General features: G+C 55.1%; 1 protein-coding gene across 2 annotated transcripts in view; it reads left to right on the top strand.

The window, feature by feature from the left end:
* The window catches only part of RABEP1 (rabaptin, RAB GTPase binding effector protein 1), a 100,056-nt gene extending 78,610 nt beyond the window's left edge, over positions 1–21,446 (top strand). For both annotated transcript variants that reach the window (XM_053212085.1, XM_053212084.1), the window contains 10 exons: positions 3,490–3,963; positions 5,113–5,217; positions 6,301–6,417; positions 12,099–12,197; positions 15,240–15,380; positions 18,047–18,236; positions 18,672–18,727; positions 18,881–18,979; positions 19,687–19,803; positions 20,571–21,446. In XM_053212085.1, the coding sequence (XP_053068060.1) occupies positions 3,490–3,963; positions 5,113–5,217; positions 6,301–6,417; positions 12,099–12,197; positions 15,240–15,380; positions 18,047–18,236; positions 18,672–18,727; positions 18,881–18,979; positions 19,687–19,803; positions 20,571–20,672 (1,500 nt within the window). In that variant the 3' untranslated portion in view covers positions 20,673–21,446. The remainder of the gene's footprint in view (positions 1–3,489; positions 3,964–5,112; positions 5,218–6,300; positions 6,418–12,098; positions 12,198–15,239; positions 15,381–18,046; positions 18,237–18,671; positions 18,728–18,880; positions 18,980–19,686; positions 19,804–20,570) is intronic.
* The last annotated feature ends 396 nt before the right edge of the window (positions 21,447–21,842 follow it).

The raw sequence follows: 21,842 nt of genomic DNA, 5'->3' as shown, positions 1-21,842 counted from the left end.
CGTCCCCCCGTGTTAGCAGATCTGAGGTCTCCGGCTGGGGCGTCAGGTGGAGCGGGCAGCCCCAACGTGGACAGAGGCGTTCCCGTGGCCCCAGGGCCGTGCTCGCACGCACAGACACACCCCTCCCCCTCAGCGGGCACCTCCGCAGGTGGCCAATCTGTGGCCTATCCACCCGCTGCCCCCTGCGTGCCCCGGCAGATCCTGCGCGGGTGCCACAGCGCCTGGTCATCTGCGCGGTTGTGGCCACACTCGCTGTCCTGTCGTGCCGCCCTGTGCGCCGCGGGCTCCCTCTCCTGGGGTGCTGCCTGGCTCCCACCTCTCTCTGGGCGCTGGGTCCTCTCGGCCATCTCCCGCGTCAGCAGGGGACAGGCTCTTGTTCCCGCCCAGGGTAAAAGTGAAGCCCCTGGCTGGCCACGGAAGGGCCTTCACAGCTGGGTGACCCCACGCCGTGTCCATGCCCACAACCCTTGTTCGTGCTGCCCCCCGCCCCTCATTTCTGGCCTGTGACACAGGGTGACAGAGGGGGTCTGGTGCCGTGGGCACGGGGACTGTGCTTCTGGATCGTGTGCGGATTCGTGTTGGCTGTGTGTCATCTGCGTCCTCGTGGCTTCTGTCTCCGTGTTTATGGATTGCTCATTTTTTTAAGGGAAAACACCCTAACGGACGCTGAGAAGCAGGACGTCATTGCTGTGTCACTCACTGTCTTCATTGTGGGGTGCACACACGGAACCAAGCAGCCTGATTCTGCCGAGTGCCTTTCAACAGCCTGCCTCCCAGGAGAAGGGCTGTTTCCGGGTCCTGCCGAGTATCATGTGGTATCCGTGTGCAGGAACGTTTGAAGAACGTCAGACTTCCCAGAAAATATTTGAGCAGGAAAACAAGAAAGGGAGATTTATTTGTTGTCGTTTACCATGAGGCTTTTCAAAAGTCTTTTGATTGTGTCCCTTTTGGTCTGTAGTATGTGTTGTGCTCAGCACTATTTCCTGGCTCTTCAAAAACCTTCGGCTCTCGGGGCTGGTGTTTTGCGGTTTGAATGCCGGGTGCACCCGCCTTGTGTCCTGATGGTTCATGTTCAGCTGAGGACTGTGTGTTCCTGTGTTCATGAAGTTGGTCGGTGCTGCTTTGAAGGACCTCGATTTCTAGCTGAAGACAATTGGAGTTTGTGGGACCTCCTGTGTTTAGCCTCAGGATTAGAGTGTCCCTTTCTCACTACAAAAGTAGCGTGTGTTCGGTGCGGAAAACTTGCAAAGTGCAGGCAGGTCCTCTGAAACAAAAAGAGCTGGTGGGTGACCCTCCTGCCCAGAGAGAGTCCCCACTGGCGTTTTGGTGTGTACCTCTTCTTTCTTTCTCTTCATTTCCAAAGTTAACATATATGTGTTTCTATTTTTGCTTTTTAAACGTAGCCCATGTTGCAACTGGATGTGATGTTCTGTGTAAATTGCTTTTCACTGAAATCCATCGTAAAGGTTTCAGCGGATATCATGCTGCAAACGTTTGCCCACAACCGGTATTTAACGGCCGACACTATTTCGGTGTGCAAATATTCCCTAATTTCTTACGGCCGTACTCGTGGATTTGTGCCCAGGTTTAAAGGTCAGTGCCATTGAAAGAGAAATTTATGTCACGGTCTCTAGGGACCCTGTGACACGCACACCGGGTAGAGCCACCTGAGATGCATCCGAGTCGGTCGTGAGGCAGCAGGAGCAGGTTGTGGGGAGGGGTCCTGGGTTGCAGCCGCTTCTGACACTCCTGGAGGGAAGGCAAGGCCAGCTGGCGTGCACGGTGTGGCGGGCCTTGGGGTGGCGTCTGTCCTCGGTGCAGGTACCTGGCCCCGTGCTGCTTCAGGGTGAGGGGAGCACGGGCTTACTGTAGTGAGGCAAGCGTGAAAAGCTTAGGGACAGGCGGCTGGACACGGGGCTGGTCGGGTGTATGTGAGAGGTGTGTTCACGGGTGAGTTTTCACTGATTAGAGGCACTAGGTAGCTTGGAGGGGCGGTCTGTGCCTGGCCAGCAAGGTCCTCACATGGCAAAACATCATAAAATACAGAGAATCAGAAAGAGGAGTGCGAGACTAGCAGCCAGACTGGTTCTGTCTTTCACTAGTCTGGGAGCTTTGATCGTGGTAAGTGATGCCCTATTGCTGTTATATGGAACTCTTCCCTGGGCACAAATCATCACGGACTTACTGATGCCTTCGGGGAGAGAACTGCCGAATTCGAGGTCACAAGCACTTTAGCGGCGCCTGGGAGGCTCAGTTAAGCGCCTGACTTTGGCTCAGGTCATGATCTCCCGGTTTGTGGGTTTGAGCCCCGTGTTGGGCTCTGTGTTGACAGCACCCCACTCTTTGCACTCTGTTTCAAAATAAATAAGCAAACTTAAAATCATTAAACAATATGAAGTAGACAGGATGTTACGTTAAAATAAAGACTAGTCCTTTAAATTGAATACACTGAACTTCAAGAAGAACCTACGACTTTTTTCTCACTTTCTGATTTTCCCGGTAACTGTACGGTTGCGTCTGGAAGCACGGTGTGCGTTTCTGACCTGGGAATGGGCTGCGCCAGGCGGTTTTTAATTGAGATGAAATCCGCACATCGTAAAATTAGCCATTACAAGCGCGCGATTCAGTGGCATTTAAGTACATACACAGCGTTGAGCAACCAACATCTCAGTCTGGTCTCGAAATGTAAACAAACAAAAAAACGTTTTCATCCCCCCAGAGGAGACCCCACATCCACTAAGGAGCCACTGCCCGGTTTCCTTCCCCTCAGCCTTTGGCAACCACTGATTTGTTTTCCAGCCTTTGTGGACTCACCTGTTCCAGGTGTTTCACGTGGATGGGATCACACCGCGTGGTACCTTTTGCGTCTCGTTCCTTTCACAAGTGCACCCCATCTGATGTGTTGATTACATCTTCCGGCACACGACATTCTCCTCATTTCCCTTCTACTTAGGCTACTCCTTCCTCTGTCCATCCCCAAAGTGGACAGGTTTGGTGTTCCTCCTAGGGGTTCTGATTTGCTGTGGACGCTCTATCATTATATGGTGGTCACTCTCCGGCCTCTAAAGACTACGTCCATCCATCGGGTGGGTATCTCCGTGTGGATATGCAGCAGGCACCTCCCACTCAGCACACCTGACCCTGTACTTCAAGGAGCCCTTCCCTGACCCCTTCCGTCTGGGCCGAAGCCCCTCCTTGAGGCCCCAGAACATCCAGTACAGGTCTCTGGCCTGTAATTTTATTACCGAGGGCATTCTAATAGCCTGCTTGCTTGTTAGTTTTTTTGCACGAAACTGTGAACACGTCGAGGTGAGGGTTGCAGTTGTACCGAGTGCCTGGTTTAGTGCCCAGCAGGTAGCAGACACTCAGTAACTGTTCAGAGCGCGTGGAGGAGCGTGCTAACGATCGTCCTACGTAACGTGTACGGTAGCTTTTCTCTTTGAGTCTAGAGAGTCGTCTAACTGGGCGCTGTGCGTTCTCCCATCTCAGGATCAGGAGCGCCTGGATAGCACCCGCGGCTCCGTGCACTCCTTAGATGCAGACCTGCTGTTGCCGTCTGGAGACCCGTTCAGTAAATCGGACAGCGACACGTTTAAAGACGGCCTCAGGAGAGCACAGTCCACGGACAGCCTGGGGCCTTCGGGCTCGCTGCAATCCAAAGCTTTGGGCTACAACTACAAGGCAAAGTCTGCTGGAAACCTGGATGAGTCGGATTTTGGGCCGTTGGTGGGAGCGGATTCGGTGTCTGAGAACTTTGACACCGCCTCCCTGGGGTCGCTGCAGATGCCAAGTGGGTTTATGTTAACCAAAGACCAGGAGAGAGCAATCAAGGCCATGACACCAGAGCAGGAAGAGACCGCGTCCCTCCTCTCCAGCGTCACCCAGGGCGTGGAGAGTGCGTACGTGTCCCCCAGCGGCTACCGCTTAGTCAGCGAGACAGAGTGGAATCTCCTGCAGAAGGAGGTGAGCTGCTCTCTGACTTTTGCCCTCTTGTCTGCTTGGAGGGCTCCTGGGTAGCTCTGGGATTTGGTGTTCGCTCAGGAGGCACCCCTGGGGTCGCCGTGCACACGCGTCCTCGGCCTGTTATGCTGCGCTCCTGCTGCTCCCAGTGACCGTGGCAGAGCAGGGGCCTCTAGTCACGCAGAGCGTGATCCCCCTCCACCTGGTGTCCCGCCTGAAGCCGGGGCACGGTCGAGTTTACGCGGGCGCAGCCCGGATGTGGTTTGCTTGGCAGACTCCTGCTCACTCCTGGACGTGCAAAGCACGCATGCTGTCGGCACTTGGTGCTGCGGGTGGGCTGGAGGAGGGGGTGGGAAACACTGGACGGGTTAACTTGCCTCCCGCGAGTGTTGGCGAATGTAGACGTACGACTGGGAGCCGGAAGTGTCCGTGCGCACTCGCACGTGGCCTCGGAGGTGACGGAGCCGTCCCCGCGGTCCCCACCGTCCCACACCCTGCCTGCTGGAACCTTGGGTAGTGATGACGTTGTCTCCGGTCTGCAGGTGAGGGTTGGTCTCAGGCCACAAGAAACGCTTGGGTTTCTCCTCCGAGCAGGGAGACGTGGGTCAGAGGCCAGGTGTTGTGACTTCTAGTGCTTTCTTTCCCCGGGGCCATGTCTCTGTGAGCAGCTGTGGATCCATGAGTGGGATCGCTGACTAGCCTGACGGAAACTGCTCCCCACGGCCTCGTGTGGAACACGTGCGAGAGAGGGCACTCCGGGTGGTTCGCGTTGGGGCTGCCTGCGTGCGGTGGGGGGGGGGGGGGGGCGGGGGAAGGGGGCGCTGATTCCTCCCCGCACCCCTCCCCCCCCGCCCTTGGTCGGCGGCACCCACCTAGGCTGTGACCGTCCCGGCCTGGCGCCTCTTGCCTTGTGTTTTCCTCACACGAGGTGTTTTGTGGCCCTTGGCCACCCGGTTATAAGGTGGGTCCCTCAGTCTCCGATCATACTCGAATTGGGGACCCTGTATCGTAGCTTCTTGCTGCAAGTCTCTGCAGAAGCCACCTCTCCCGTGTCGTTCTCGGAGTGACACGGGTCAGGCTGCGCACGTGTTCACGTACACGACGTAGGAGCACCTCGTTCCGCCTGGTAAGACGTCGTTCTGGTGCCTTCAGGTACATAACGCTGGAAACAAACTCGGCAGGCGCTGTGACATGTGTTCCAATTACGAGACGCAGCTGCAAGGGATTCAGACTCAGGAGGCCGAGACCCGAGACCAGGTGGGTGTGCTCGGCCGGGTGGGCGGCTGGGGTCGGCGCCGGGGGTGCCCATCCGCTCCCTGAAGTGCATCCGCGTCACACGCGCGGCGGCCCGGTGCGTGCAGCGTCACTTCTGTTTCCGGTGAGCGCACACCGGAGCCCAGCCGGCCCAGCTCGCCCGGCCCCACGCGGGGGGCTCGGCCCGCGGGCAGCAGGAGCAGGAGCGCCGCGGGGCACGCGCTCCCGGCGTGGTCGCCGACAGGACGTGCTTCCCGACGTGGTGGGAGAGGGGCGCATCCTCATCGCTTACCGCCTACTCCTTGTCAGAAACGTGTGCATCCGTTGAGATTAGTGTATGGGGTCACAGACATTGAGATTTGGTCGACGGGGTGTGCAGAGATTGACGAGCGCCTGTCTGGGCGTCTGATCGCGACTCGTCAGCAGCATTCAGGAAACGTAGGACCTCGGGACAGCAGGCTTGTCAGAGTCCGTAGGAGGAAGAGAGGAGTTCTTCTGGTGTCATCCAGCCCCTTCGGTGGGCATCGTGCTGACGCTTTGTCCGTGCAGGTCCCTCACCGGTCCGGGGTACTCGGGTCCGGGCGGGCACGGCAGAAAGGACAGCTCACAGGCGGGGCGGCGTGGGGCTGGAGGGAAGGGGAAGGATGCTGGTGAAGGGAGGCCAGGATGAGGTCCTGGAGGGGCAGGGTAGGGGCGGAGGCATTTGAATTGTACCCTGAAGACTTTGGGCCGAGGTTGGAAATTCTAAGTAGGGAAATAACGTGTTTTGACTTTAGTGTAGACGATTCATACTGGAAGTGCGGACTGCAGACGGGAAGGCAGAGGATGGGCCAGGGCGAGGGGGCGGGGCCCTGGCCCGAAGGACTCAGGGCGAGATCACCACGTGCAGAGTGGCTGGTTAGCCGTACCGCGCCCTGCGGTCATCACGTGAGGTCATTCGTTCTGAATTGGCAAATCTGTGCCGTTTCTCAGGGAGAAAAAAGAGGAGATTGAGATTTTTAAAACGTTTGGAATTAGGGCTTTTTTTTTTTACGTTGATGAATGAATTCCGGTGCTTTCTTCTAATTGGCACTGAAAATCGCGCAGGTGAAGAAACTGCAGGTGATGCTGAGGCAAGCCAACGACCAGCTGGAGAAGACGATGAGGGACCGGCAGGAGCTGGAGGAGTCGCTGAAGCGGAGCGCCGAAGACAGCAGCCAGCAGGTGCGCGCGCTCGCCGCGGAGGACACGCGTGTGTCATCCAGGCCTCGAGGCCCGGCGGTTCCTGTCCCCAGATAGCGAAGAGCTCTTACTGACCTTCTTCTGCTGCTGATTTGCAGATTTCTTTTAAAAAAGTATCCATCTGTATCTATACCTTGGGCCATAACTGGTTAGTGAATGTCGTCAGGCTCGGGTTCTCCTTTCCCCTTTGATTTTGACCAGTTTTTTTCTGCTGCACAAAACACCTTCCTGACAGGAGCGATCCCAGTTATGCTATGACTGTTGAAAAGTGTGCAAATGGAAGACTCTCAAACATACACAGATCTAGCAAACTTACCGGAACTAACCTCTGTGTGAACGCTGCCAAGATCGCGTAATGGAACCCGAGCCAGGGCCCCGGGACCCCCCCCCCCCCCCCCCCGCCCCTTGCCAGAGGGGACAACCCCCGTCCTGACTTCGACGCCATCGGATCGGTGGTGTGTATTCCTGTCCCCGTCCCTCCTCGCGCGTCCTGAGAGTCTGGCCCGGTGCCTGTGGCCACGCTGTGTTCTCCTTGAGCCTTTGTGCCCGTGCGTCAGTCTGTCCGTCCTGACGGGCGCTGGGCCAGTTTCCGGCTCTGGGGAATTAGGAGTAATTGTTCTCTGAAAGGTCTGTCGGGCCGGTGGCCTGTGCTCCCGCTGCGTAGATGCCAGGAGCGGACGGCCTGGGTCAGTGTCCAAACTGTGTTCAACTCCAGTAGGTGATGATGCCAGCTTTCCACAGCTTGTAGCAGCGCGAGGGAGTGATTCCTGGGGCCCAGTGACTTCGTTTTGTTGTTTTAATTGTAGCCATTTGGGTGGGTGGGTGGTGCACTGGGGCTCAGTTCTGATGACCGCTGCGGGTACTTAGCGTTTCTGGTGTTTATCGGACACAGGGCGTCAGTGTGTGTGTGTGATTCCTCCTCAAGCCTTATGCTGATTTTTCTATTGTGTCGTCTCTTTTGGTTTTATTTATTTTTGGTTATTTTTCTGATTTGTTAGACATTTTTTTTTTTTTTTTTTAATTTTTTTTTTTTCAACGTTTATTTATTTTTGGGACAGAGAGAGACAGAGCATGAACGGGGGAGGGGCAGAGAGAGAGAGGGAGACACAGCATCGGAAGCAGGCTCCAGGCTCCGAGCCATCAGCCCAGAGCCCGACGCGGGGCTCGAACTCCCAGACCGCGAGATCGTGACCTGGCTGAAGTCGGACGCTTAACTGTGCCACCCAGGCGCCCCTAGACATTCTTTACATAACCTTACTAGGGCCTCTTGGTGATATGTGGGACAAATGTCTTCTCATCAGTGCTTTATGTTTTCAGTATTTTAATGGTGTCTTTTTGAACAGAAGTTAACTTTCATGTAGTCAAATTTATTGATCTTTTGTTTTTAAAGTTTATTTATTTTGAGAGAGACGCAGCACGAATAGTGGTGGGGCAGAGAGCGAGGGACAGAGAATCCCAAACAGACTCTGCAGTGTCAGCAGAGAGCCCGATGGGGGGGCTCAGACCTACAAACCGTGAAATCATGACCTGAGCCAAAATCAAGAGTTGGATGCTCAACCGACTGAGCCACCCAGAGACACCCCATTGGTCCTTTATGATTGCTGATGTTTGTTCTGTGTGTTTTGTTTTGTTTTTTAAAAATGTCTTCTTGCCCTGGGATCATAAAGACGTTTCATATATATTCAGTATATAGTCATGTTTCTGTCTAGAAATCCATCCAGAACTGACTTTTACGTATATACTATAGGTGACGTAAAGATTTAATTTTTCCATATGGATAGCCAGTTTCTGTACATTTAGTGAGATCACCTTTTTCCTGCTGCTCTGCGAGGTCACCTTTGTCACTCGTCAAGTGAGTATGTGTGGGGGGTCAGGGTCAGGACTCTCTTCCATTGGTGCCAATTTCCGTGCTGTGACCGATAGTAAATTTTTCACTTGCTGCTTTTTTAAGTTTTTATTTCCCTGCTGAGAGCTATGTTTTCATTCATTTCAAAGCATTTACTTTTGCCTCACACAGCACAGTTACAATACCCGCGTCACAGCCTCTGATGACTCCCCCGCGCCGTCATGGGGTCGGCGTGTGTGCGTTCCTTCTCCCTGGAGAATGGGGCCCGTTTTCCTGATTCTCTCGATGCCAGGTGCTCCTAGATTGTATCCTGGGAGCTGTGGATATTGTGTGTGCGACTCAGGATTCTGTTCGTCTGATTAAGTTCAGTTAGCAGGTTGTGACTAGCCCCCTGTGAGTGGTGCTTTAACACCAGCTTGGTTTTTAACGTCTTTGCAAAGCCTTCGGACGTGTTCATTTGTGTAGCGCAGGGGCGGGTGTGGGACCTGTGCGGGGACCCTTTCTCTCACCCTCCTCCCCGAGAACGCGCCCCTGCTGTTGAGCTTGCGGGGACCCTGCGCTGGTGCTGTGGTCGGTGGAGTCTTGTCCGCTGAGCTGCTCTGCTGCCGAGGAGTAGCCGCCCCCCTGCCCCGTGAGCAGTAAATTCCATCCTGGTGCTTCTTCCCGCTTGGACTTCCTTTTCCAAACCTTCTGCTTCTGCTCAGTGTTCAGCGTCCTTGGGTCCCTGCCCTTTGTATTTATCCAGAGTCTTTAGTCATCAGGGTAGAGAAAGGCCGCGGTGGGTTTAGTCCATCTTGGAAGTCTCCAGTCTCTCGTATTTTTGTCCATTAGATGGATTTTTACGTTTCCACCTTCTAGAAGGGTACTTGGCTGGCTGTGAAATTCCGAGCGCTCACGCTGTTTTCTTCTAGCACTTTGAAGTTCCTGTTCATTGCTTCTGGCTTCCGTGTTTCTGACGAGAAGTCAGCTGTCAGTCTTACTATTGCTTCTTTGAAGGTATAATGTTATTTTTTCCCCTGGCTATTTTAAGGATGTTCTTTTTGGCTTTTGTTTTAGCAGTTTTACTGTGCTGTACCTATGTGTATTTTTTTTTTTCATATTTCTCCTGCTTTTGGGGTTCACAGGGTTTCTTGGATTCCTGAATTGACGTCTTACATCATAAGCCATCATGAGTCTTTTAAAACCTTGCTTTTATTGAGTTAGACATAAAGTATAGAAACCTCAAGTGTAAAATTGGATGAATTTTAACATGTGAAAAAACGTAACCAGGGTGATCCTCACCTGGAGCAAGATGCAGAACTTTCTAGTACACTCCTGCGCTTTCTAAATAAACACCTGGCCTGCCTGCACGTAGAGGCAGGCGGTATTCTGACTTCTGACACTGTTTGTAGTGCTTGTTCTTGAACTTCATATCAATGGAATCCTGTCGTGCGGAACCTTTCACATCTGGTCGTTGATTGACGATTCTTTGAAACTCCTGCGTGTTGCTCTGTGTATCAGTAGTTGGATATCGGTGCTCGATCCATTCTGCAGTTGAGGGATACGTGGATTGTATTTAGTTTCTGGCTGTTGTGAACGAGTATGTTTTCTAATGCTTCTGTGTGTCTCTGGTGGGTGTGTGGCCTCGTTTCTCTGGAGGGTATCTAGGAGTGAAGTTACAGGGAAATTATTTTTTGCTCTCCTAGTCGTTTTTCCATTGGCCATATTTCTTTAAAGGTTTGTACATGTGAGACCTTCATGTTTTAATCTCTATGGCTTTTTAAGCCTCTTCTGTGTTTTCCATCTCTTGTCGTTGCTTATTTTCTTCAGATCTGTCTTACAGTTCACTAATTTTCTCTTCAGATGGGTCTAGTCTGTTAAATTCATCCATTGAATTTTTAATTTAATTGATTTTTTTTCCGCTTAATTATTTTCCATTGTTTCCAGTTCTCTGGAAATTCTAAATTCTGTCTTTTAAATCTCTAAACAAGTCAAATATAGTTAATTTAAAAGTCTGTCTCCAATAATCCACACATCTGGATTCATTTTAGGTGTTTCTGTTACCTGTTTTGTTTTTTTTTTGTTTCTTTTTGTTCTTGTCCTTTCTTTGTGCATTTTTCTTGTGTGCTTGACACTGTATGTGAATATGCTGGAATAACATAAAGCCGTTTTCCTGATGAGAGGCAAGGAACTGGTGGTGCTAACAATCTTGGGCCACCCGAACCAGACATAGAAATTGACGTTTTCTGAACTTGCGAAGGTTGGGTTATTTTAAGTTCTTCCCTTACCCTAGGATGCAGCCTTCTGGGGACCCAGTCCAAAGTGCAGTGTGCTTACCAGGGTCCCTTTGCGTTGTGGGTTCTGGACTCTACTCTGTTGTCGCTCTGTCGTGGGGTGCTCAGCTTCCCGTGTCCGCTGTTTCTCTTGGGACTGGCACGTGCTTCTAGAGAGGACTGTTCCAGATGCTGCTCTGCTCCACCCTCCCTCCGGGGGTCCTGATCTGGTCCTCGGCTCTGCGATTCCTTTTGTTTTGTTCTCTGGTGCCTTCGGGTAGATACCTTTCATATTTTTGTCTGGTTTTCTTAATGCTCAGCAGGGGGTTTGGTTCACGTGAATCCTGGCAATAATAACTTTGTAAACACCTAAACACGGGAGCCTGGGTGGCTACGTCGGTTAAGTGTCCCACTCTTGATTTCAAGTCATGATTCACAGTTCGTGGGTTCCAGCGCCGCGTTGGGCTCTGAACTGACATCGCGGGCCTGTTGGATTCTCTTTCTCCCTGTCTCTGCCCCCGCCCCCCCCACACACACCCTGCTCTGTCTCAAAAGAAATCAATACATTAAAAAACGGAACGTCTAAACAAATTTAGTTTGATTATTATGTATGAGTCACCAACTTTCACATGAACCTTCTCAGGGAGTTTAGGGGCTCCTGGGTGGCTCAGTTGGTTAAGCATCTGACTTTGCTTTGGCTCAGGTCATGATCTCATGGTTCGTGGGTTCGAGCCCCGCGTCGGGCCCTGTGCTGACAGTGCAGAGCCTGGAGTCTGCTCTGGATTGTGTTTCCTTCTGTCTCTCTGTTCCTTCCCAGCTTGTGCTCTGTGTGTGTCTCTCTAAATAGACATTAGAGTTCAGAGTTTGGTAATGTTAATCATGTGTTTCTCACTTTTTTTTTTTTTTTAATTTTTTTTTTTCAACGTTTATTTATTTTTGGGACAGACAGAGAGAGACAGAGCATGAACGGGGGAGGGTCAGAGAGAGGGAGACACAGAATCGGAAACAGGCTCCAGGCTCTGAGCCGTCAGCACAGAGCCCGACGCAGGGCTCGAACTCACGGACCGCGAGATCATGACCTGAGCCGAAGTCGGCCGCTTAACCGACTGTGCCACCCAGGCGCCCCATGTTTCTCACTTTTAAGTAAATCATCTTGGAAGATTAAAGCTAGTTCAGAGAAGATTCATTTAAGCTTTATGCTGCTTTTTTTGTGTGTGGACAGAGTTTCAAAATTTTTATTGATTTTTTTTTTTTGTTTTTTTTGTTTTTAAGGCTCCTTTAAGAGTAAAGTAGGTAGCATGTATTAACATCTGTGTTTGGAGGTCCTTGTTGTGCTGTCTGTCCATGTACGGTGGGTGAGGCTCCAGGAGCTGTTGGTGCCCCTGTGTGATGGGAAGGTCTGAGACATGGAAGGTGTACGCGCCTCTGGGGTATAGAGATGAGAGTGGGTTACGATAATTGAATAAAGCGTCAGTTCTGGGCAGCAGATGAGCAGGGGTGGGACGGTTAGTTTCAGAATAACCAGGTTCCTGACTATTTTCTGTGTGTGCGTTTTTTCTTTTAAGATCTCTGCGCTTGTCCAAAGAGCCCAAGCGTCTGAGCTCTTGCTTGAGGACTTACAGCAGGGGTTTTCCCAGGCAAAAAGGGATGTTCAGGAACAGATGGTAAGTCAGTGTTTCAATAACCATTAACTATGTGAAATATACTCCCTTGTGTTCTGTCTTGAAATCCTCTCTGCTACTTTACCTTCCTGGCCAGGTGGTTACACTGTTCCGTTGTCCGGGGCCTAAGTGACATCTGTACCAGAGAAGGTCATGTGAAGGTGCAGCTGTTTTGCAGACCTGCCTTCGTGACCAAAACATATTCTTACCTTTAACTTGCTTTACTTTTCTGCTTTCGGAAACCTCAACAGAGTAAACTTTGGACTAACCTTTAATTGTGGGTTCCAAGTGCACGCTGAATATCGAAATCTCCCAAAGCCCAACGGATGGAGCTTTTGAACAGTCCTGCACTTTTCCTCAACAGCTCGTTTATTTAAAGCAGTCCGATTCATTTCACAGGTATCCTGACGGCATGGAGAAGCTTCCAGAAGGCCGTCTGCCCTGAGGGGGTTGGGAGCAGAGAGCTTCTTGACGAAGGGCTGGCTGGGACCCCTGCAGAGTAGCCCCCCAGATTTGGGCCTCGCTTCTCCCCAGACTGGTTCCATGTGCTGGGTTCGTGCTTTTCCTGAGTCGGAGCCTGCGTCTGAGGGCCCTTCGTAGATGATGGCACGGCCGGGGCTGCTGGGTGACCCCACGGAGCCGCCTCCGGCCGCATGGAGATGCTGTTTCTGATCGGCATTGGGTCAGCAGCCGAGTGGCCTTTGAGGCGATCCCCGAATTCTGGCCCTGGTCTCTTGAGGAGCTGCCCTTCTGGTCACTGACGGGGAGTGTAGGGTCTTCCCAGTGCTCAGAGAATTCGAGATCATAGTCGTTGCCTAGAAACCACTGGGGATGCCCACAAGTGTCATCCCATTAGCCTCCGTGCTCTTCTCTGTCCTCCCTCAACTCCTCCCCACGTGCCCTCTAAGCCCCGGCTGCCTTCGCAAACACTTTCCGGTGGATTCCGCTTTAAGCGAGTGTGTTGTGGGTGACACTGGAGGAGTGTTGCATGAGGTTGAGGTCCCAGGAACCGTTTTCTGGGGGTTACCTTCGAAGGTTCTTGCACGGAGAGCAAGGAGCTCCAGTTCTGGCGTGCCTTCCGAGAAGCGCAGACGCGGCAGGGGTTGGGATCTTAGCGTTTCCCCCAACATCGCAAAAGATCTCAGCCTCGAGAGGTTTGCGGAATGAACGCTCCGAAAACCTTCAGTTAGATTTACCAGTTAATATTTTGCCACGTTTTCACACGCGTGGCAGCGGTAGGTCACTCTTTCGTCCACGCACGTACCCGCGTTTCCTGAGCCGCTGTAAGTAGGCGCTGCCGGGTGCGTCCACACACACCTTCTCAGCACAGAGAGGCGTGACCGTTGTCCCCAGAGTCCCTGGGGGTTTTCAGTGGTGGTTCCAGTTTCTCACTTTGACTTTTTGATGGAGGAACCAGTCCTCCTCTCATCTCGAGCAGTCACCACTTGTTTTTGGCTTTAGTGGCGTTAACACTTTCCAAGGGTCCAGACCGGCTGTCTGGGGGAATCGCGTGTCTGATTGTTTCCGTGACTGGATTCAGGTTAGATTCTGGGCAAGAACAGCGCGGAGATGAACTGATGCAGCGGGAGTTCAGGGCAGCGAGGCGCACGTCCTGACAGGTGCCCCGTTATCGGTGATGTGAAGGTGACTGCTTGGTCAAGGTGGGGACGGAATTGTTGCAGAAGGACCGTTAACACGGCCACCAACTGCAAAATTAGTAAGTGAAACCCAGGGTTTGTCTGTGGTTCTTTTGGCTCTTAGACTGTATCCCAGCTAGGGATTTACAGTCTGCGTACTGTGTTTAAAAGTTACTTAAATTAGCTCTCTTGGTTTCTGTTTGTATTAATTTTTGGATTCACTTTTCCTTGAACACCCAGCACAGCTCACAAGGCAGAACTGTGCAAGCTTGCACACTCTCAGATTTCTTCTGTTTTCTGATCTTTTCAGCCCGCTCCTGCCCCCTCCCGTGTAGGATCATTTTAACTTACTTTTGGTTTATCGTTGTGTTTTTCTCGTTACAAAAGTAAGCAAGTGCATGCATTTGATTCTTTCCCTTCTTTCAAGCGCCAGCCATTGGACGCCGGTATTTGGCTGAGTGGGTAGGAGCGAGCCCGAAGCACGGCTGAGTCTGGTCTGAAGTCCGTGCAAGCAAAACCTGCCAGGTTGTGCAAGACCTTGTCTGCCCGCCCGCAGCCTGTGTGTCCTTGAGGACGCAGCAGCGGCCCTCTCTGGGCCATGCTCTTGCGCTCCCCGCCTCCCCCCACCCTGCCGCCCCCCGTCTCTTTGGCCGCGCCGGCAGCTCGGCCGGGTCACGGTCGGTTCTCCCTCCGCTGCGCCGGGAGCTTCTCTGGGGCCCGGTGTCGGTCCTGTGCCTCCATGTCCCGGTGCGCAGCAGAATGCCCGACGGAGAGGCAGCTGCTAATAAATGTTGGAGGAGTGAGTATTCCACGTTTGTACGTCATGTAAGTTAAATGCCTCAGTATTACAAATGAGCAGAAGCCCAGCACTTTTGTAGGATTTTATCACATGCTCAAACAGAGTAACTCTTCACTGACGCGAGGCCTCCCGAAAGACCTGAAGGTGCATCGCGGTCAGCGCGCAGCGTAGCCGCCTGGCGTCCCTGCAGCCCCCGCGCGGAGATCCCCGAGTGCTCTCTTCCAGGGTCTGGGCTCCCAGGGCCGTGCTCGGTCCCCGGGCTTGTGGCGAATACACGCCGGGGGAGACCGTCGTCCTGCGGCTCACGCTCGGTCTGGTCGAGGTCGTGACGCTCTCCGCCGCCTCCGCCCGGCGGAGACGGCGGCGCTTGTCTGGTGCGGGGACGTGGGCCGGGGGCTCACCGCTCGGAGCCTTCGGTGGGCACCGTGGAGAGCGAGCCCGGATGCTCCCTTCGCAGCTCTGTCCTCGGCCCGCGTGAAGTCGGGCCGCACGGAGGCCCCGGGGCTGCTCTCCGCGCGCCTCCCCGCCCTCCACCCCGCACCCGCCGCTGCCCGCCCTGGTGGCGCCCGGCCGCGAGCACGGGGTTCACCTTCTCTGTCTCGGTGTCAGGCCGCGCTGACGCAGTCCCGGGAGCGGGTGTCCGAAGAGCTGGCGCGGCTGCAGAAGGACAACGACAGCCTGCAGGGGAAGCACAGCCTGCACGCCTCCCTGCAGCAGGCGGAGAACTTCATCCTCCCGGACACCGTCGAGGTAACCCGCCCCCCGCCGCGCGGACACAGGACTCGTCCGTTCTGAAGCGGCTACCGCTTCTTTCGGCTGGTGCTTTCTCTTAGTTCTTAAGGCTTTGCTCCCAGGTCCTCCCTACACCCCACGTGAGGCTCGAACCCACAGCCCGAGATCGAGAGCCGCACGCTCCGCTGACTGAGCCGGCCGGGCGCCCCTACCAGTTCTTTTTAAAACCAGGCTTTACCGGGGCCCCTGGGGCTCAGTCGGTTAAGCAGCGGACTCTGGATTTCACGTCAGGTCAGGATCTCTTAGTCCGCGGGTTCGAGCCCCACGTTGGGCTCTGTGCTGACAGCTGGAGCCTGCTTTGGATTCTGTGTGTCCCTCTCTCTCTGCCCCTCCCCCACTTGTGCTCGGTCTCTCCCTCTCTCTCTCAGCGATAAGCAAACATTAAAAAAATTTTTTTTTAACTATTAAAAACAGGCTTTACCAACATATAAATCACATGCGAAAGAAATCACCCGTTTAACGTGTACAGTTCGGCGGTTTTTCGGGTGTTCGCAGATGTGACCACAGTCCGTTTCAGAACGTGTTTATCCCCCCCACCCTCCCCGCAGCCAGAAGCAACCGCTAACCTGTTGTGCTCCCAGGGCTGTGACTTCTGTGTCTGGCTTCCACACGGGCACTCGCGCCAGGCTCACCCGCACTCCACATAGCGGGGGCCCGGGTGCCGTTCCCACTGGCCGCCGGAGGGCCGTTTGGTTTGTCTCTCCGCCTGGCTGCTGGCGGCGCTCCCACGTGCGGACGGCTACGGATGTTGCCATGAACGTTCGTGTACACGTTTGGGCGTGGACGGACCTGTTTGTTTCTACTGGGGCTGCGAGGCCACGGCAGTCGTGTGAGGATTTGTCACGTGCTCGCTGGCGCTTGTCGCTTTTACTCCAGTCGTGCCCGTGGGCACGAAGCGGCGTCCGCCATGGTTCCGATCTGCGCTGCCCCTAACGGCCGGTACCGAGCACCTCTCCTTGTGTTGCACATTCGTCGGTCTTCCTTGGAGGAGTGTCTGTTCAGGTCTTTCGCTTTTATTTTTCACGTTTGTTTTAAGTCGGCTCCACGCTGGTGGAGCCCGACATAGGGCTTCAACTCACCACCCTGAAAGCGAGGCCTGAGCGGAGATCCAGACTCAGATGCTCATCTGACTGAGCCACCCGGGTGCCCCCTCTTTTGCTCGTTTTTAAGTTGGGCTGGCCGCTTTTCTACTGTTGAGTGGTGAGGGCTCAGTATATAGTCCAGATGCACGTCCCTTACCGGGAAAATGATCGGCAGACGTTTTCTCCCGTCCCGTGGACGCTCTCTTCCGCTTCCTTGATGGTGCACAAAAGTTCTGATCTTTGAGAAAGCCCAGCCTGTCTGGCTTTTCTCCTGTCACTCGTGCTCTCAGCATCCCAAGAACCCGTAGCCGAATTGGTCTGTAAGTTCCTCGTGCAGGACCAGATCATTTCTGGTTTTTCTTTTTTAGAGAGAGCGCACGCACAGGTGCTTGAGTGGGGGCAGGGGCAGAGAATCCCCAGCAGGCTCTGTGCTGTCAGCGTGAGCCCCTGTGGGAACTTGATCTCACGAGCTCGGAGATCGTGACCTGAGCTGAAATCTAGACTCAGATGCTTAACTGAGCCGCCCAGGAGCCACTTTAGTTCTTTTAATACTAAGAATTATTTAAAAACCAACTTCTGGTTTTCGTTTCTGTGTACTCACTGGGCGCCCTGCCCTCCCGATCGTGTCTACAGGTCACCGGTGCTCCGGGGGCACTCGCTCTCCTTTCTGAACTGGTGGCTGATCTCGGCCGAGAAAGTGTGGGGACCTGTCTGCTTGTGTTCTCGGCCACTTTCCACCTCTGCCGAGCTGTCCCTTTGGGCAGGGGATCCCTCTTCTCCAAGCTCTCCAGACTTGGAATTCCTAGATTTAGAACAACTTCCAAGAACGCTCCAAGGATGTAACCAGTCTAGCCTGTAAGCCGTGATTCTTAGAGCTGCCCCAGGAATAAATCTTGGGACGTTTTTGTCACCGTTTTTTCCTTCCTCTTTTTACTGCTGGTATTTATTTTATGTACTTCTGGTGGGTAGCTTAAGATTAGTCCCAGTGTTTACGTTAGCGTTAGGAAATACTTGAACTTTTTTAAAGAAGAAAACTAAGTTTAGGGAAACAGGGTTTAAACTGAACTTATTCTGGAAGAACAGCTGGTCACCTTAGAAAGCCGCTCTTTGCTGTCCATGCCCCTGGCCGAGTGTAGCGCTCGAGTGAGTACATGAGCCAGTTAACATGCTCGGTCCGCCCCGATTCCACGCTGGCTTCCGAGTTTCCGCCTGTTCGGTCCTCACCCCCTGCCTCCCCTCAGATTCCCCCAGCTGGTTGTGGAAGCCCCCGGCTGTTCAGAGTGACCCCCACACCGTAAGTCAGGAATGGTTTTACTTTTCCGCGTAGGAGACCGTTTGGAGGGAGAGCTGTCTGGTCCACGGGGCACGTTTTTGGCCCGAAGGGTCTTATCTACACTGTGCTGAAGGGGAGCACGCGGGCCCCCTGCCCCCAGGGAGCTGGCGCCCAGTCGCAGCGAGCGAACCGCGCGAAACCCCCGAGGTTCTGGTCGCGGGAGACGTGTGGCCGCCCCGCCAGCTTGGTAACGCGTGTCCCCGGTGCAGGCGCTGCGGGAACTGGCCCTCAGCTACCGCGAGAGCATCGTGCACGTGCGCACCGCGGCGGAGCACACGGAGGAGAAGCTCAAGGCCGAGATCCTGTTCCTGAAGGAGCAGATTCAGGCGGAGCAGTGTCTGAAGGAGAATCTGGAAGAGACTCTGCAGCTGGAGATAGAAAACTGCAAGGAAGAGCTAGGTGAAGGCGGGCTGCGGCGCGGGGGCACGGGTCGCGGGGACGGGGACCGCAGGAAGGAGTGTAGGAAGGGTCTCACTTGTGACTCGTCCAGAGCGAATCCAGATTCAACTGGGCCTTAACGACAGAAGCCGCTCCCTCCCTCCAGGAGCTCCGTGTCAGGAGAGCCCCGCTGGGCCACCGCCCCCTCCTCCCGAGTTCGACGGGGACGTTTGGTGTCCACACGGTCCACGCCACACTGTGTCCGCGTGGCCTCTGCCTGCGCTTGGGCTTGAGGCCGCTGCCGGCTGGTGGGGTTGTCGAAGGGCGTCGGTTCCCCGGGATCAGGGTCTGACCCCTTTCAGTTTGAGCCGCAGGTGACGGGGGAAGGGGCGTAAGCGAAAACGTGAATGTGCAGAATAATCAGTGAGTGCTGGCGCTGCTCCCTTTCCCTTCCAGCCTCCGTTTCTAGCCTAAAAGCCGAACTAGAAAGAATAAGAGTGGAAAAAGGACAGGTGAGTGTCACGAATGTCACATTCACCCCATGGGCGGCCGGCGGGGGGTGGTGGCACCCCCTGGCTGGACACAGGCGACAAACCAGAGTCGGGGTGAGGGCCGCGGGGGCCCCGGGCGGGTCCTCAGCTCCCCGGTCCGTCTTTATGCCACAGCTGGAGTCGTCGCTGAGAGAGAAGTCTCGGCAGCTGGAGAGCGTGCAGGAGACGAAGAGCACGTTGGGAGAGCAGTTGAGGAAGGAGACGGCCGCGAAGGTGACACTGTCGTTGATCGTTTAGTGACAGTCGTGCCAGGCACAGGGAGTCACATCCTGCCTGTTTGGGGAGGAGCGCCACAGCTCAGCATAGGGCCCCTGAGAGCCACCGAGGCTCCCCGCTTGCGGAAGGAGGACGAGATGCCCTTGCTGGAATCGGGTCACGCCCGCGTCGCGGGCCCAGCCCGCAGCCGGAGGCCCTCCCGTCACCAGGTCCTTCCGTGTGCCCGACCTCCCCAGTGTCTGCCGCCCAAGGGGAGTCCAGATACAACCCCAGTGCGTGGGCTTGACCGTGGGGCAGGATTCCTAGGAGGGTCCCCTGGAGCCGCGGGGTCACACCTCCGAGTGCACAGACTTCTGGGTGTGTGGATCGTCCTGGTTAATTCTGAAGTTTCTGTCCACGTTGCCGGGAAAGCTCCCGATCTTAGCAGCTGCTTTCCGCCTTTTGCTGATGAGTCGTGGTCCCTGGGCCACGAGGGGTGAGGGTGAGCGGCGGGACGGAGGGGGGGCTTGGCTTTCACTCCCGGCCATCTTAGGGCGACCGAGAGCAAGCTTGTAGGCCGCCGGCGGCCGTGCCTGCGGAGGGAGCCTGATGGGCTGGGGGGGACCCCCCAGCCCCCACCCCTCCCCCGGGTCCCTGGCTGTCCCGGAGGACTGGGACCTGCGGCTCCTTGGCATTAATTCTCAGGCAAAATTCGTATTTTGTAGGCGACTGTGGAGCAGCTCCTGTTTGAGGAGAAGAACAAAGCTCAGAGGCTGCAGACGGAACTAGACGTCAGCGAGCAAGTACAGAGGGATTTTGTGAAGCTTTCTCAGACCCTGCAGGTGAGGCACGTGGGGACCCCCGGCAATCTGCCGGGCCCGGACTCGACGCCGCCAGTAGCTAGCGGGGTAGAGGCGTGAGCAGACGCACGACCCTGCGGGCCAGACGCCTGGGTGGCACTGGCCACGAGGCCCGTCTCCCGGCGAAGCGCCGTGTCTTCCGCGTACCGCTGACACCCCTCCCGCCGGGCCCGTCCCGACGCTTGGTTTCTCTGTCCGAGAGCCTTTTACGTGTTGTGTCCTGAGGTCCCTGAAGGACCGTGGCTCCTTGTCCCCAGCACCGCGTGCCCCCTGGCGTGCACCCTGCGTTCCCTTCCCTAGGTCCCCCGACGGAAACCTACAGTGACAGTCTATCGTTCCGGACCCTCGAAGCTGGGTTCTTGTGTTTTCTTGTGACTCAGCTGTACAGTGTTGGGGTTCAGGGGTCCAGCCTCCTCCCCCTTCCCGTGGTCCTGGCACCTCACGGGGCCTGCTGGACACAGCTTTGGGGGGTTAGCCTTTTTTTAAACTTATTTTGAGAGAGCATGAGCAGGGGAGGGGCAGGGAGAGGGAGAATCCCAAGCTGGCTCCACACTGTCATCACAGAGCCCGACGTGGGGCTCGCGCCAACAAAGCTGTGAGATCGAGAGTCGGACACCTGACGGAGCCCCCGGGGTGCCCCAGAGGGGGTTGTCTTTGGCATGTGCTCGTTCTTGCGGTGACCAGTCTCGGTGAGCCAGCGGGCCAGGCCCGGCAGGAGGCCACGCACTTGACTCACTGTCGCCCCCCAGGTGCAGCTGGAGCGAATCCGGCAAGCGGGCTCCCTGGAGAGGATCCGGGCGATTCTCAACGACACCAAGCTGACGGACATCAACCAGCTCCCGGAGACATGACACCCGCCGCAGGACGTGGCCCGCACCCCGGGCTCTTAACTCCTCTTTAGAGCAACAGTAATTATTCTTTAACTCTTAACTGAAGAAGTCACAGAACAGGAGGACAGGAGCGAGGCTCACCCGTGGCGGGAGAAGGCCGTGGCGCGGGAGCCGCGAGCAGGACTTCCCAACGGGGACGCTGGCGGACGGGAACGGGACTCGGGGGTGACAGAGGAAGTGCTGCTGTAAGATGTCCCTGCCTTTAAAGCAACAGCCCAGTCGCGTTTGGAATGACCTTTTCCGTTCCTCGATGCCGGAGAGAGCGCTTCCTTGGCCCGGCGCTCACCAGTAACCGCCCCCAGCGAGCACACAGACGTGTCGCTTGCTGTATGAATATTTTATATTAAAATACGAAGGTTGAGAGCAGGCCGTTGGCTAGTGACCGAATTTCCGAGCTCCGTGTGTCTCTCTCCTGCCATCTTCCCTCGCGTCGGAGGCCGCAGATGCTACTGAGGCTTGCCGAGTGCGCCCGACGAGACCAGTTCAGGGGCTGGATTAACCGCGAGGACTTGAAAGCGAGGCTGGGCGCTGTGTTGGAAGCTGAGGTTAAAGGAAAAGCACAAGAGACCGGAAAGCACTTTCTCTGCCGCCCGGATGCGTCTCGTGGGCCCGCAGGTACCAGGGTTAAGCTGAACTGGCACGTCTACTCTCGAAAACTGTTTTAGTTTAGTTACTGGATCAGTGGAAAAATAATAATAATAAAGCAAGCTATGTCTGACATCTAGTATAAACTTACCAATCTGCTTGCCTTCTTTTCGACTCCCATCGGCGGGCCGGGTAGTCTGAGGCATCCAGTACAGACACGTGACTGGGTTGACAAGGTGCCTAGTTTCTGTTTCCCTCTCTCAGTGTAGGTCCCGTGAGTCCCTGGGGGACCAGTCAGTGCGGCCGTTGGTGCCTGTGTCAGGTTCGGTTCCTTCCCTTTGTGGGGAAGGTGTCCACGAGCTGGTGGGCTCCACGTGGCCTCACGAGCGCTGCACCGAGTCCGCCGGCCCGGGCGCGGCGAGGCCAGTGGCTGGGGAGGTGTCCCGAGTCCGGCCGCAGAAGGGAACCCGGCTCACGGGAGTGGGGTGGCAGGGTCTGGCTCACGGCCACCGTGGACTTTTCTAGTTTAGTGTGGACTGTCCTTGA

The sequence above is a fragment of the Acinonyx jubatus genome, chromosome E1 (genome assembly GCF_027475565.1).
Source record: "Acinonyx jubatus isolate Ajub_Pintada_27869175 chromosome E1, VMU_Ajub_asm_v1.0, whole genome shotgun sequence".
Classification (NCBI taxonomy): Eukaryota; Metazoa; Chordata; class Mammalia; order Carnivora; family Felidae; genus Acinonyx; species Acinonyx jubatus.
Note: the sequence above shows the minus strand (reverse complement) of the source record. Positions and strands in the feature narration are given on the sequence as shown.